The sequence below is a fragment of the Watersipora subatra genome, chromosome 11 (genome assembly GCF_963576615.1).
Source record: "Watersipora subatra chromosome 11, tzWatSuba1.1, whole genome shotgun sequence".
In the NCBI taxonomy this organism is placed as follows: Eukaryota; Metazoa; Bryozoa; class Gymnolaemata; order Cheilostomatida; family Watersiporidae; genus Watersipora; species Watersipora subatra.
In genome coordinates, this window is record NC_088718.1 from 40,334,119 (window position 1) to 40,349,044 (window position 14,926).

The 14,926-nt window shown below is 37.1% G+C and overlaps 1 protein-coding gene across 1 annotated transcript in view; it reads right to left on the minus strand.

The window, feature by feature from the left end:
• Nucleotides 1-3,510: 3,510 nt before the first annotated feature.
• Nucleotides 3,511-14,926, minus strand: part of LOC137408528 (pentatricopeptide repeat-containing protein 2, mitochondrial-like) — a 28,447-nt gene continuing 17,031 nt past the window's right edge. The window contains exons 8-11 of the mRNA XM_068095087.1: nt 12,804-13,019; nt 11,506-11,658; nt 5,268-5,401; nt 3,511-3,790 (exon numbers count right to left, since the gene is read on the minus strand). Coding sequence (XP_067951188.1) covers nt 3,760-3,790; nt 5,268-5,401; nt 11,506-11,658; nt 12,804-13,019 — 534 coding nt within the window. The 3' untranslated portion in view covers nt 3,511-3,759. The remainder of the gene's footprint in view (nt 3,791-5,267; nt 5,402-11,505; nt 11,659-12,803; nt 13,020-14,926) is intronic.

A 14,926-nucleotide genomic window follows, 5' to 3' on the forward strand; every position in this document is an offset into this window, starting at 1 on the left:
AAATGGAGGTGGCACTCAATTAATGTGTGGTGCTGTATTTTTTTCAACCTTTCTCCTATAGTGGCGGTCAAATGGAGGTGGCGTTCAAATCAAGGTGGCGGTCAATTAAAGGTTTTATGGTAATTTGCAGGGTTTGTAATGGGTACCTGCCAAGCGTACTGATTGCATGTGGCTACAGCTCCAAAGCAAATACATGTGGTTGAGAATGTTGCTACATCCTTGACAGAACATTTGCTTGTTAATTTGCTAATGCTAATTTTTTTACATTACCAAATATTGCATTTTATGTTACATTATAAACACATACGTATACACATCAAACTGTGAAGTAACCTGAGAATAAGAGTGACTTGTCAGCATATTTTAGTATGTTGAAGCTTGGATTGTCTTCTCATGGTAGGATAACTCTTGACTGGGAAAGGAGTCCAAGCAACTAGGTACATAGTTTGATTTGATTGTCACATAACCTCAACTCAATGACAATCTGCTATCATTTAATTTTGGTTAGTCAGTTAAACAGAAAAGGCTAGATGTTTGGATCTTCCTGGGCATGCCCATGCTCAAGTTTTGTGGCATTAAAAGTGAGCTATAACAAGAGTAGAAAGATTGGAAAACTTTGATGTTTAAAATACTGTGCTAGAGCTGAGAGCTGGAAAAGCTGAAAGAATTCTAGAATGTTCTAAAGTCAGAAAATTTACTGTTCACTAATGCTATCAAAAATTAGGAATAAGCTAGAAAGACTAGAAATATAACTAAAGGATTGAGAATAAAGCCAATGGAATGAGAATATAGCCAAAGGTGTACGAACGTCGCTAAAAGGAATAAGGCATGACTTACTCAAATACGTGTGGTATTACATTTGTAAAATTTATTTTTTATAACATGGGAAATACTTTATATTGTACGTATGAAGGGTTTCCACAGCTGAATATGAGACATTTATTGCTTGTTGCTTTTTCATTATACAGGGTCAGGCTTGACAATATGCATTACATTGAACACAATGTACAAAGGTTGAGTTAAAGGTTGACTTGCAACAAAATTCACATTAGGTCTACTGTTATTTGGTATCAAAAGATTCACCATGTCTTACTCCGTTGTGTTGTAGGTGCCAAATATGTGGAAATGTGATTACAAGCTCTTAAAAGCTCAAAAATGAAAAGCCGTCGCAGATTGGAATCTCTTTATTTATCTGACGTATTCATTACAGTTTGGTTATCGTTTTGTCACGTGATGTTCTCACATGAATTGAAAGGCCAATAAAAAGCTCAATACAAACTTATCGTAGCAATAGTTTATGACAAACACTTCGGGTTTTACCGAAGACCCCGTATCAAATATAGATGCTCTCTACTTTACACTTTTGTTTCAGCTTGGACTAATTGTCAAGTCGTCATCTGATCATGTGACCCAATACTTCGCAAATAATTTTTGCAGCCCTTTTCGATTATCACAGGTAACCAACAGGCTCGTCATGATTATCAGACAATGATATGTACTCCTTCGAGCTAAGGTTAAAAAGTTTAACGATTTTTTACGGTAAGTTAAAAAATATCAGTGCTAAAAGTGACAGCATTACAATGACGATAAAGCAGACGCGTAAGAACAATAGACATGGTTTTATCGAATGCGTGAAGTATATTTGTGAAAATATTTCGACGAATGAGATTGCATAAAAGTGTAAACAGAAACCATCCTGTAACAACTACGTCCCATTTGAGCCATTTTGGAAAGCGAATCCAAACTACGGCGGTCTCGTGTGGCTGCGATCAACTGTTCGTTTTTTAGCTTTTAAGAGCTTGTAATCACATTCCCATATATTTTGCACCTACAAAACAACAGAGTAAGACATGGTGAATCTTATGATACCAAATAACTGTAATGTGATTTTTGTTGCAAGTCAACCTTTAAGCTTGTATTTTGTGCTCACTAAAGAACTAGGCCAGGGTATGCATTGCTTAGAAAGCCAGCAGTGTCAGTTGACCCACGGTGTCAACTTCACAATAATGCACAGTTACAGTACACTTGCAGTTTCAAGTTTTGTAGAGAATACGTACAGTACATGTAGAATATTTTATATCATACATATGAAGGCTTTTCACCATTGTACATGTCGCATTTATTGCTTTTTGCTGTTCCATTATACAAGGTCAGGCCTGACAATATGCATTACGTTGAGCACAACGTAATGTAGTTGGTGTTAATTTCTGAATAGGTTGAGTTGAGCTGGTGTTCTGTCCCAACAAACCTAATAATAAATAGCTTCGATGCTTCTGTGCTAAACAACTTCTGTGCTTTTGTTCTTCTGCAATACAAATTACAAGCTGTGTATTATCAATCCTTTTGAGCTTGCTTCATTCTATAAGCTATATCGGCGTTATGGCATCAGCAAAGGGTATTCAGTTTTCTGAGCTAGTCAAAAGCTATGAAGATCAGAATACTAGTGGGGAGTTTTGTTTGGTTAGAAAAATACGAGTTAGTTGGGAAGCTTCCGGAAGTCACTGATTTGCCGAAGCTTCTTCCACTGTTCCTTTCTGGATCAGGTTATTATTATCAATTGACTGCTGAAGTGAAAAGTGATTTTGAGAGCTTAAAAGCAGAGTTGTGTAGAGCGTTTAGCATTGATTGTTTTACATCATACGAACAACCCAAAAGTAGGGTATTGTTTGAAAAGGAATCAATTAATGTTTATGTAGCTGACATCAGAAGGCTGATTGCTCTGATGGGTCAAACAGCACACTAAAAATTGTGATTGGATGACCACTTCCCTGATTGTGTCAATACTAAGCTTTCTGAAATCAAGGCATCACTGGAAAATGAAGAGATCTCATAATGGTGGGTGGTCTGTGCCTGATAAGAAAGAAGGTGTCCATATGGTGTAATGTGAGCAGTTTTGCTGTTGGTGTAGTAGTAGAGGTTGATGGTCACATTGTGGAAGATGGTTGTTGGGTTAAGAAAGGATGATGGGAATCACATAAATGTCACAGAACTGGTCCAACTGGACGCTATTACTGCATTAATATCCACCCCTTCAGTTATGGATGCGAGACATATTAGTGACCTAAGGATATGCCATACCATGGCAGGGTCTAATAACATCCCTAAACTGTTACCATCTATTCCAACAGAGACATTTTGGCAGATGAGAACACGTTAATATTGAACTGGATAATAGTGACAATGTGAGTGATGCTGAACCTGATCACACTACCGAGCTCTACTATTGAGCACACAAAAACCCAGAGCGATGTGGCAATCATGTGTATGACATGATTTTGTACTGAATTTGAAATCATGGGGAGATGTAGAATATTGTATATTGTACATATGAAGGTTTTTCACAGTTGTATATGTGACATTTATTGTTTCTTGCTCTTCCATTATACAGGGTCAGACTTAACATTGGGCTTAGTGTACCGCATAGCAATAAGTAGCTAGTGTTTGTTTAGGTTGAGTTGAGCTGGGATTCTGTGCTCTTGTTTTTTTGCAATACGAACTGTGTATTATCACTCATTCTGATCTTGTTTTATTCAACAGAATATGTACATACAAGTAAACAACCTTTTTAAAAAGTCTCTCTATAATTTTTCAAGCCTTAGCAGTTCCAATAACATAGTTCAAATTTTAAATAGCCGGATTGCTACAATGTTACAAAAAGCCTCAAGAGTTTCAATAAACGGCAGTGATGTTGACCCGCCTCAATCTCTCTTCTGGCACAGAATTTCTCAAACAGCTGGAGGGAGCTGGAGTATTTCTTGCTCAGACGGCGGTACCATGCAACGAGATATCCCTACAATATATCAAACACCTTCGCACCTTTCAACAACACAGGACAGAAGCAACGACACCATAGACACCAGATGCATAATATGCAACTTTATATGACATCAATAGCAGTTCCGGATGATCCCAGCTACACAACTTGCTAAAATTAATATTATTAATTAATAAATTACAGGCAAATTACCTGAATTACCCTAAATTAATAAAGTAATATTTACTATAATAAGAGCCGTGTCTGTCTGTCCGAAGTTATGGTAAAAGCATTAGGAAAAAATGCCTTACATTGGAATCAGTCTTGGATATTCAGATTAGCAGCTAGGCATGCTACCAACTGTGCCACTCAACCCCTTACTTCTAAGAGGAATAATTGTGCACATAGTTATTACTACAGCTACACGATATATCATATCGACATGTCGATGTTAATGCCATATCAACATGGCCATGTAATGCTAAGCTTATATCGATATAAGGCATACTATTTCGGCTAATTTGTTCATACTGTTAATAAACCACAATTTATAATTAGATAGTAAATATTGACCACATTTTATGCACAATTTATTGCTTGTGGTGTCAAGACTAATTAGATGCACAGCCAGAAGTGCTATTGCCACTACACATTAATCCTGGCGGCAAGAATCATGGCGGTGACAATGTTGTTCATTGAGGTTAAAAAGAGCAATGGAACTGGTGCTTTATACTGCAATACTAGAAATCAGCAATGACTGTTCCTCGACTATGCATCGATGTAGATGGAAGGGTGGTAGTGGTACGACGTGGTAGTGGTACGAGGTGGTAGTGGCACGAGGTGGTAGTGGCACGAGGTGGTAGTGGTACGAGGTGGTAGTGGTACGAGGTGGTAGTGGTACGAGGTGGTAGTGGTACGAGGTGTAACATGGACTTTGACTGGATGAAGTCTTAACTAATTCAGCTTCTACGTTTGTTTTGCTATCTTTGTATTTAAGTTTATGTTTAATTATATTAATTATATATAATAGTTATATCAATTATATGTTTAGTTAGATTTTAGTTTGTTTTGGCGATTTACTTGTTTGGTATTGATTTTTAAGGTAGACGGTTTAAAAATCGCCACCATTTGAAAACAATATTGCTAATCATGTAAACGATATAGGCGTGTAATGGTGATTTATCTCAGACCTGACGATTTTCAGAGTGATACTGGAACTAAAATGCATGAGCCTTCTAGTCTTATAATAAGCCTATGTCATGGTCTTCCATGCACACAGGCATTCATGAAATAAATGTTTCTAATTATCACAATGCGAAACAGTTTCTTATCATGTTGAAATATATCGCCAGACAATTTAAAGACAAGTTAAAAAACGCCAGATAAATCGATTCAATATTGCAACTAGACGATACGCGATATATATCGCGAATCGTCTATGGGCAATATCGAATAAAATTGTCTGGCGATTTTTGGAAATCGTTAAGCTCTATATATAAGTGAGTGCAAATACCTTTCTTCTTCCGAACTTGCCGTCTCCGACTCTAATTCTTCATCGGCTGTAGATAGTGATTCAGCTTCGGGTACATCTGATCGAGTGGAATTGTCTTGCACCTGCTCGTCTTTATTCAGGTTCCCAGACCTCTGCTAAGAAACAATCCAAAGATACAATGAAAACATGATAAACTATGTGCAAGCCGTTACCAAGAACCACACAACGCAAACAAATTCACTAAAAAACTATGTTCGTGTGCAATCTCCGAAGATCAAATATGTCGTCTGCTGTGTTTTTTAGGATCACTGTTGCACAAATATAGGCTCTGTTCTTGGCTCATGTCTGAGTTTAATGGCAAGGAAACCTTGACTGGAGACATACATGCTCAGTTGCAGAGAGCAATTTAAGGCTGGACGACATTCCTGTCACTACCAATGACTTTTGAGAATAGAACCAGTTATTTGAAGGTCAGTCGTTCTAACCCACTAGGACATGGCCGTTCTTATCAATCTTTCATCTGACAAAAGACAAGGTTTAGCGTGTCTGACATAATTTTACCCAATCTTTACTTATAACAAGAGCTGCGTCCTTCCGTTTGTCTGTCTGTCCAAAGCCAAACTAAGAGCATTAGAAAAAGATAGCACCTAGATGAGAAGATTCAAACACAACCGCACTACCACTGCGCCAAACGACCACCTTTCCACATCAAAGAGTAACTATGCGCATACATATTACTAATGACGATCTCTCACAGAGCACCGGATTGCTAGCGTACTATTGTAGTTCAAACTCCTGCCAGCAATACGTTGAAGCAGTTGTAGCGGTTATAGTCATAATACATCATATTATTTGTACAAAAGCTCATAATTCCCACAGAGGTTTTTGAGTTGTGACGCAATCCACAACAATATATACCTTGACATTCACCAATACTCATCTATTGTGCTAAAATTATGACCTAGAACTATCAATAACTAGCAGGCTTACGGGTGTTGTCAGACACCCTCCACGCACCACCCTAGAGTTTGGGTGAGAAATATCAATGGCTGACAGAGGGGACACAAAGAGTATTTTTGTGAGAATCAATTAACTCGGAGTTATCATCTGCACACCAATTTCGATGATGGGATCATCACGGTAATTAATAGTGCTGGTGATTACATGATGAATTACAATTACAATGACGGGACTCCCATATCAACATTTTTAGCATTCGCTATACACAAAAGTTGAATGGTGAGCAGTGAGTTATTATAGCCTACAAACATTAACTAGTTGTAAAGATCTTAGGCTATCATTTTAACGATGCAGGAGATGCACATGCTCATCTACTGAATAGAGGCCTATCCAACGCGAACCGCTGAGTACTCCAATTGTCGTCAAAAACTATCATAACTTTTGCGTAACTGTGAAGGATATGCGATTAGAATTGGACCACTACAGCGCAACCAGCGCACTAAAAGATACGTTTGTAAGCCTACACCATATATATGTATTTTTCCTATTATCTATAGAAGCGCTAGATTTGTGAAGAATAATCAAGAATAAGCACTAAATATGCTATGTGCAGAGTGAATCCTAGTATAATGTATAATATAAAAAGCACTTAGCTTACTGAAGTTCTGACCTGATGAAACCAGACTTATGTCTGTTTGAAACAGATCTGTAGTGATTAACTAAAAGGTAAGTACTCTTTATAATTTACATTATAATATATATAATGAATAATATAAAATAATGAAAGTAAATATATTTCAACCAGTTAATACAATTTGGTACAATCACCATCTGGCTCAAGTGTTGCAAAAACATGAGTTGCCAAATGCTTTTACAAATAACACCCTTTGCACAGAATCTTACTGCATTATCTTTACACTACATTATAAGCGTTTTTATTACTCGCGCAATGCCATGCATTCAGCTGTGAGGTCAACTCGTAATCGTTAGTGTAGTGTATCAGGGTCATAAATATGCGACGGAATCATACTGTCAACAATTGCAATAATGTGGCAATATTTTTGTTTCTTTGTGCTGTTGTCTTTGCATTTGAAGTCATCACTATGGTGAATCATTGATGACTTGTATACACATATACAGTCAAACATGGATAACTCGAACTTCAAGGGACCGAGCAAAAGTGTTCGAATTATCAGAGCGTTCAAGTTATCAGAGCACTGTCACAAGTCCATATATTTACTTATTTATTAGTAGATACATGTACATATACAAACTATAATATAAATCAAAAGCACAAATGGCTTGTTTCAAATTAAATGCTTCTAATGTAAAGTTTAAAACGTTTTCATGAAAAAGTATAGAGATTTTTCTATCACTTGAGATTGGTTTGTTGTTTGAGGTGATTTTATTGCCAGGACGTTTTTCAGATTGACATTGGCAAAACTTGATCGTTGTTGAAATGCTCAAAAGAAAAGACATTTTTTTCTTTTGGGGTTTTACCCACGATCAATTTTGCCGTTTTTTCTTGAAGTTTATGCAGATTACCTTACTTTACCTGGGATTCGTTAAGAGCAACACTCCGAGGCAGTTCAATTAGAAATTTTATGAGGTTTTACGGTACATTCTATATCACTCATGCTTTTTTAATAGATACTTATTGAATGTACACACGTATTCTGTGTTTAGGTCAAACGATGAATAGTTTTTTGTAGCTCAGACAACGTATACGTTTAATTACAAAAAATTTTAAGACGTTTTAAACATTCAACATTCCGACGTTGATTCAACACGGAATCAACGTCTGAAAACCATTCATCACGGGCTAGCCGGGTCACGCACTCAAGAGTTTTCGCCACGCACATACAAAACAACATGCGATTTTTGTTTTGTATGTGCGTGGCGAAAATCCTTGCGCTCGTGACCCGGCTAGCCCGTGCTATTCATCGTATCGCAGTATAAATCAAATTTCACCAAACTTTTAGAAAAGTCGTTGACAAAAATATTTTGCCGATGGTGGTAATAACGACGCTTATGAATTACGAAAAGATGAAGTTTACCTCTATGGCTTTGAATAAAGTGATTTTCTAAAGCGATAACAACCGTTTCGGTAGCCGTTGGGCAAAAAAACAGTTCGAATTAACAGTGTTGAGTTCGAGTTATCTATAGCAATTTATCATTACGTGGGAACGGACCAAAGGAAATGTTCGAATTAACCATGTGTTCGAGCTATCCGTGGACGAGTTATCCATGTTTGACTGTATATTGCTTGTAATGTAAAAATAAAACAGTCTCGAATTAGCCAGCCACCAGAAGTCTTGTTACACTAAAGTTAGGTGTGCGGTTATGCGTATTTTAGCTGATGTAACGAATATCTTCACTATTATTAATAGCTATGCTCAGTTGGACAGGTAGTCTAATGGGTAAGATCGCTGCCTCCAAAACTGGAGATCTTAAGTTGTTATCCGGAATGAAGCACATTTTTTGTTCCTAAAACCTTTTCGCTACAACTGCAAAGAAAACAGACAAACACTGAGATCTATATATAAATAGATAGGTTCTTCTGATAACATGACCAAATAAATTTGACTAAAATTAAAAAAGTCTCGCACTCCGTTAGAGATCATCATGTGAACTAACTATGTGCACAATTATTCCATGATGCTGCAAGAGGGTTTAGTGACGCAGTTGGTAATGAGTGTGGCTGCAAAGTTGGATATTTGAGTTCAATTCCCATAGGATGCAATTTTCCCTAATGTTCTTAGCCTGGCTCCGTACAGACTGACATGACTATTACTATAGTAGTGAGTATTGCTAGTACGCAGGCAGACCGGTGCGCCGTGAGACATTGTCTGTTGTGATAAGTATCTGCACAATTATTCCAAAACGCTGTCAGGCGGTCGATTGGTGGAAATGTTGGAGTGTCAGTACATCAAGCTGCTTCCGCGAGTTCAGTTTCCGCATGATGCAATTCTTTTCACAACATCCACCCAAAGCTACCGACAGAGGCTACAGACATTAGATCTAAGGCTACAGACATTAGACCCCAGTCTACAGACATTAGACCCAAGGCTACAGACATTAGACCCAAGGCTACAGACATTAGACCCAAGGCTACAGACATTAGACTCAAGGCTACAAACGTTAGACCCAAGGCTACAAACATTAGACCCAAAGCTACAGACAATGCTCTTGTTAATGTAAAAACAAACAGATTTCATTGTCAAATTGGGGTGTGTGGTCAAGATGTCAATCTGACACTATTGCGAGTATAAAACAACTGCAGCTTGTGATTTCTAATAGATACCTCACTCCCAGGCCACTGACTTCTTGAGCTGTGATGAAAAAGAACAAAAATAAAAGCTAACAGAAAATAAACAGGCCTCTCCGAAAACATTTATCTCGATATTATTAAATGTATATATATATATCCAGTCATACGCATGTACAGTAGACGCATGTACAGTAGACGCATGTACAGTAGACGCATGTACAGTAGACGCATGTACAGTAGACGCATGTACAGTAGACGCATGTACAGTAGACGCATGTACAGTAGACGCATGTACAGTAGACGCATGTACAGTAGACGCATGTACAGTAGACGCATGTACAGTAGACCATGTACAGTAGACGCATGTACAGTAGACGCAAGTACAGTAGACGCATGTACAGTAGACGCATGTACAGTAGACCATGTACAGTAGACGCATGTACAGTAGACGCAAGTACAGTAGACGCATGTACAGTAGACGCATGTACAGTAGACGCAAGTACAGTAGACGCATGTACAGTAGACGCATGTACAGCAGACACATGTACAGTAGACGCTCCTATAACGTGTACCTCCTATAACGTAAATCTCAGACAACCTAAAAACTTAATGTAAAGTTTTTTCTTCATAGTACATAAAAAATTCCATATAACGTAAAGTGTCAAGTTGGGTGAGTTCTCAAGTTCAATTTGAATGGTAACATCCCTAGCCGCACTTGTGAGAGACACAACGACAGGCGTATAGTGTTATATCCATTATATATACGATTTCCATGACATTCTAGTTTGTTGTGATAGATCGGCAAATGTGTCGACAAAACAGAAAATAGGTAGATGGGCCATTGTTCATAAATACTAAAAGGCAGTTGATCAGTGTAGGTGTTACAGCGTCGATCTACCAATCTGAATGTCACGAGTCGGAGTATCGTCGAAAGTTATCTTTTATCCTAACCTTGAACCCTGGATACAGATACACGACGAAGAAGTAGTACCGCTCTTCTTTTTCTTTTAATAATTTTTTGTTTGGCTATGTAGTAGCATAGAAGATATCTGTTATTAATTTTACTCTGCAACATAGACTTTGCTGATTAGAGAAAATAAACAAATCACTGGCTCTCCATCAACTAATTGTAAAATTACCACAATCATGGTCTATAGAACCAAAGAAACTGATAAGAAAAAGGAGACAAGTTGTTGATGCAAACCAAAAATAATGCAGTTACAATACAGCCAACAAATTGAAAAGTCAAGTCTAGTTTTTCCTTTGTTATGGCCAAAGGGGTGAGTTTGGAAAGACCTTGGAACGAATTAGGCAATTTACATGTATTTTACTGTTCGTATAATGTAAAATCCCTATAACGTAAACGTTCCATTCCTGGAACGAACTATTTACACTGTAGGAGTGCCTACTGTATATGACTTGAAATAAACTAATAAAAAGCATGTGCTGCGATCATATCTGTACAGATTATTATCTTCAACTATTTAAAACATGAAATGTATAGAATTTAGCCTACATAATCATACAAAAACATAATACTCCAGCGGTTTGGCTTACATATTTGAAATCAGAACAAAATGAGGATCAATTTAATATATAATTTATGGCTATTGACTGAATTCACAATTAGCAACACGTAACAACAATGTTGTAAATGAGAATTTTAGTTGTCTAACAAAGAGGTCAAGTTTATTTTGTACACAGCTTCAACTAGCTCAACTGTCTTTAGCCACCCAAGGTAAAATCATGTGCATTTAAAAAGCAAAACTACCTCAACTAAACATCAGTGTAACAAACCGCGCAGAATAACGGCACAACAGGCAAAGGTTTCACGAGACCTTCAGCTAACTCCAGAAACTTTCACCTAATATAGAGATTATAAAACGAGTCATAGTTGACCTTACAGTCGCTTCCTGGTCAGACACTGGCTAGAAAAACCTTTATAACCTTTCCTCGAGAGTTGTCTGTCCTTAGTTTAGGTCTACCGCAGACATACAAGCACAGAAGCGCAGCATGGGTGTCGCTTACTTGGTATTTGTAGGGACGTAAGATGTTCTTCTGTACTATCCAACTCAGCTTGCTAGTAGAGACCATGCTTTCATAATTGTTTGATACGAACTGGGAATAGCCTCGCAAAGTGCTATCATCCGCGTCTCGGAGAGCATTTTTCAGCTGAAAAAACTAAAACATAAGACAATCAATTTACAATTCATCATTCATATTCTTGAATTTCTGTTTTATTTTATATCACTATTGATTCATATTATTTGAACTTTATTTTTCTATACACCAAACCTATACACCATTTTGTACCTATATTTACAGTAAATAGTAAATACCTGAGAAAACTTACTGATTCTCATAAATCTTTACTATTATAAGGGTAATGCCGGTCTACTACGCGCGAAGCATTAGATAAAATGCCTCGCCAAGGAGTTGAACTCACATACTCCGATTTACAATCCGGCCCACTAGACACTACACCATTCAACCGCCTTGCCATTTCATGACTTAATTATGCACATACTGTTTACTCATTACGATCTCTCATAGTGTTCAAGGCTGCCAAGCGTACTAGTTAGAAATAAAAATTTTTGCAAGTCAACAATGATGTGACAATCCTTTTTTTAGAAGTTAATCCGGATCGGCACCCTGTAAAAACTGAAAATCTGCTTACTTTTATTCGTAGTTTTTTCACTTTTTCTCATGACCTTTATGAAACAGCGTTAGAAATTTTTAAAAATTGCTTGCTCTTGTTTTTTATTATTTGTTACTTTAACAAATAATAATAGAGATCAAAGGCTTCTTATTTTTACTACTACCACTTGAACTGATCTACTTGGAATTCATAACTTAAAAATAATTTAGGATTTACAAAACACTGTTTAACACTTTCGCTACCGAATTAATTTTCTTACCAGGACATAATCAAATATTCAGTAAAACCTAATATTTTACAAGTGCGCGTATAGACTGTGATCAATTTTGAACAACAAGGTCTATAAAAATTATTATGATACCAAATTAATTGCCATAGAATCTTTACATCAGCTGATGTGAACTACATGGTTTGTGGTCCGCAAAGAGTTAAAGCAGACAGGAACCATAATGATGAATTAAGACAGCGCATGGTAACTTTGGGTGATAAAATGAAATCAATAAGTTAAACACGTCGGTAAAAACTTCAAGCCATTGGCTTAGCCAATATTAGCATCACAGTAATTAGCCAATCAGTTTAACTTGTCAAGTTACTATTTTGTCGCATTTTAAAAGGTTCATTTTGTTGAGACACTACAAAAACCTTCCTTCAAATTTCTGGTACTGACCACATCTCTGTATATAAATGGTCTTGAATTCGATTGGTTAACTTTCTCTGCGCCATCTTGGTTCTCTTCTCCCGACTCCAATTCCTCTTTTTCCAACTTTCTTCTCTCCATTTTCCTTCGCTGCTTTGTCTCAACCAAGTGCTCAGTTTTTCTCGCATACTTCCGTAAATGGCGCACCGCGGCATCCACATTGCCTGCTGACAATTCCACTAAAACCTACAACCAGTGAGAATTCAAATATGACCACTTCCGTAAATGACGCACCACGGCATCCACATTACCTGCTGCCCATTCGACTAGAACCTACAACCAGTGAGAATTCAAATATGGCCAACCATTTATATACGAAGTAAATTTGTTTCGAGATTTGCTTTGTGTGTCAAAACTGTCGCATGCTGGAGCAAATACTTTCATAAAAAATGAATTGCCTTTTTTAATTTGTGTTTTTGGTGCAGGAACCTGGAGTATTTAGGTTATCCAAACCTATGTTTAGTTAACCTAAATACCAAACATAGCAATAAAACGAATGCATTATATGGAAATGTGTAAAAAACTAGACATGCGTGAGAAAATCAATAAAAATGGTGTAAAAAAATCAATAAGAGAAAAACATTTTTGTCGCTGCTTTAGCCATAGAGACACTGAAATGGTAGAGCTGAGTAGGTGATACATCGGTTCAGATGTAGGCGTGTTCATAAAGATACCTGGCATAGCCTACTCTAGCTTGGACTAAGTGATGTCTAACCTAACTTCACCATATTTATACATTTTATATTTTGCATTCAATTATCATCAGCGAGCTCATGTTCACTCAGGAAACTGCAGTGTTTCTAGAAACTTCTAAAATCATATGTTGAAGGCTATTTGAGTAAAGCATGCTCAAATTTTACATTGTATTTTGAAAATTCATATGCAGATGTGATTGTAAGTAAAGACCAGAATAGACTGTATATTAGGAATTACTGCTGACACAAGGCCTAGAAAATATGTATTTTCAACAGTTAATTTAACATTTTAATTACAATTAATTCAACAGTGCCCATAGGAATTGCACCAATAAATGTGGGTTCAATAACTTTTCCATTCCAGCGAGATATAATCTATTAGTCTGCTGCTTAGTGTGGAATACGGCTGAAGCAATCAACCTATATGGCTGTAACCGTACTTATTTCAATAGTTGATGGCAACTTATACCAATAAAGAGAATTCAATACATGACAGTATCTGCATCATCAAATGAGAAATAAATATTTCAAGTTTCCCAAGTAGGATGGTACTGAAATTCTGTAAAATTTACTACAAATCCTCATGTATAAGCCGCGGCCATGTATAGGTGGCATCCCACACTTTGAAGGTTGTTCTTTGAGTTTTCGGTATACAGCATATATAAGTCGCAACCACCATGTCTCAATTCATTTAAACACCTAATTTAACCAAGCTACGTGAGTTATTCATCAAGTCTACCGTCTCTGTCGCCACACGGTCGGCAATCGACCAATGAGGGTTCTCACCATTGCGATGGGGAGGGTTAATTCGTTACACCTTCAGCAAATAGCCATGTACAATGAACCAAATGAACGAACTGTTGTTTCAACCAACGACAGTCAAGTGAGTATACGAGTATCAAGTCAACAAGCACATTTTGTAACGCATTATCGAGAAGGGCAAAATGATGTTGCATTAAAATCTGATGTTGCGAATGTAGCTTTGAAAATTACCAACTAAAATGCTGGTGCAGTTTTTTACATCAATGAAAAGCAACCCGACTGATCGGAATCAGTACTGGAGTTGTTGCATGACAGTGACCATGACTAGTGACATCATTGCGTCAGCGCAAGTACTAGATATTTCCTAGCGTCTTATTGTTAAACTAGTTATTTTTAGCATTTGTGCTTTCTAAAAGAAACCTTAACCCCGAACGTTGTGTGAATTACTTAACTGTAACTACTAGTTGTACTGGTTACAATATGTGCTAGTATGTACTAGTTACAATAGCATGTGTACGAAATTGGTTGATATGGGTACAAGCCTAAGTGTACATGTGTAGTACGACATGTGTGTGACACAACATGCCAAGTCACAAATTTTTATGTAAGAAAAGATTTTCTTTTAAAATTGTGTTG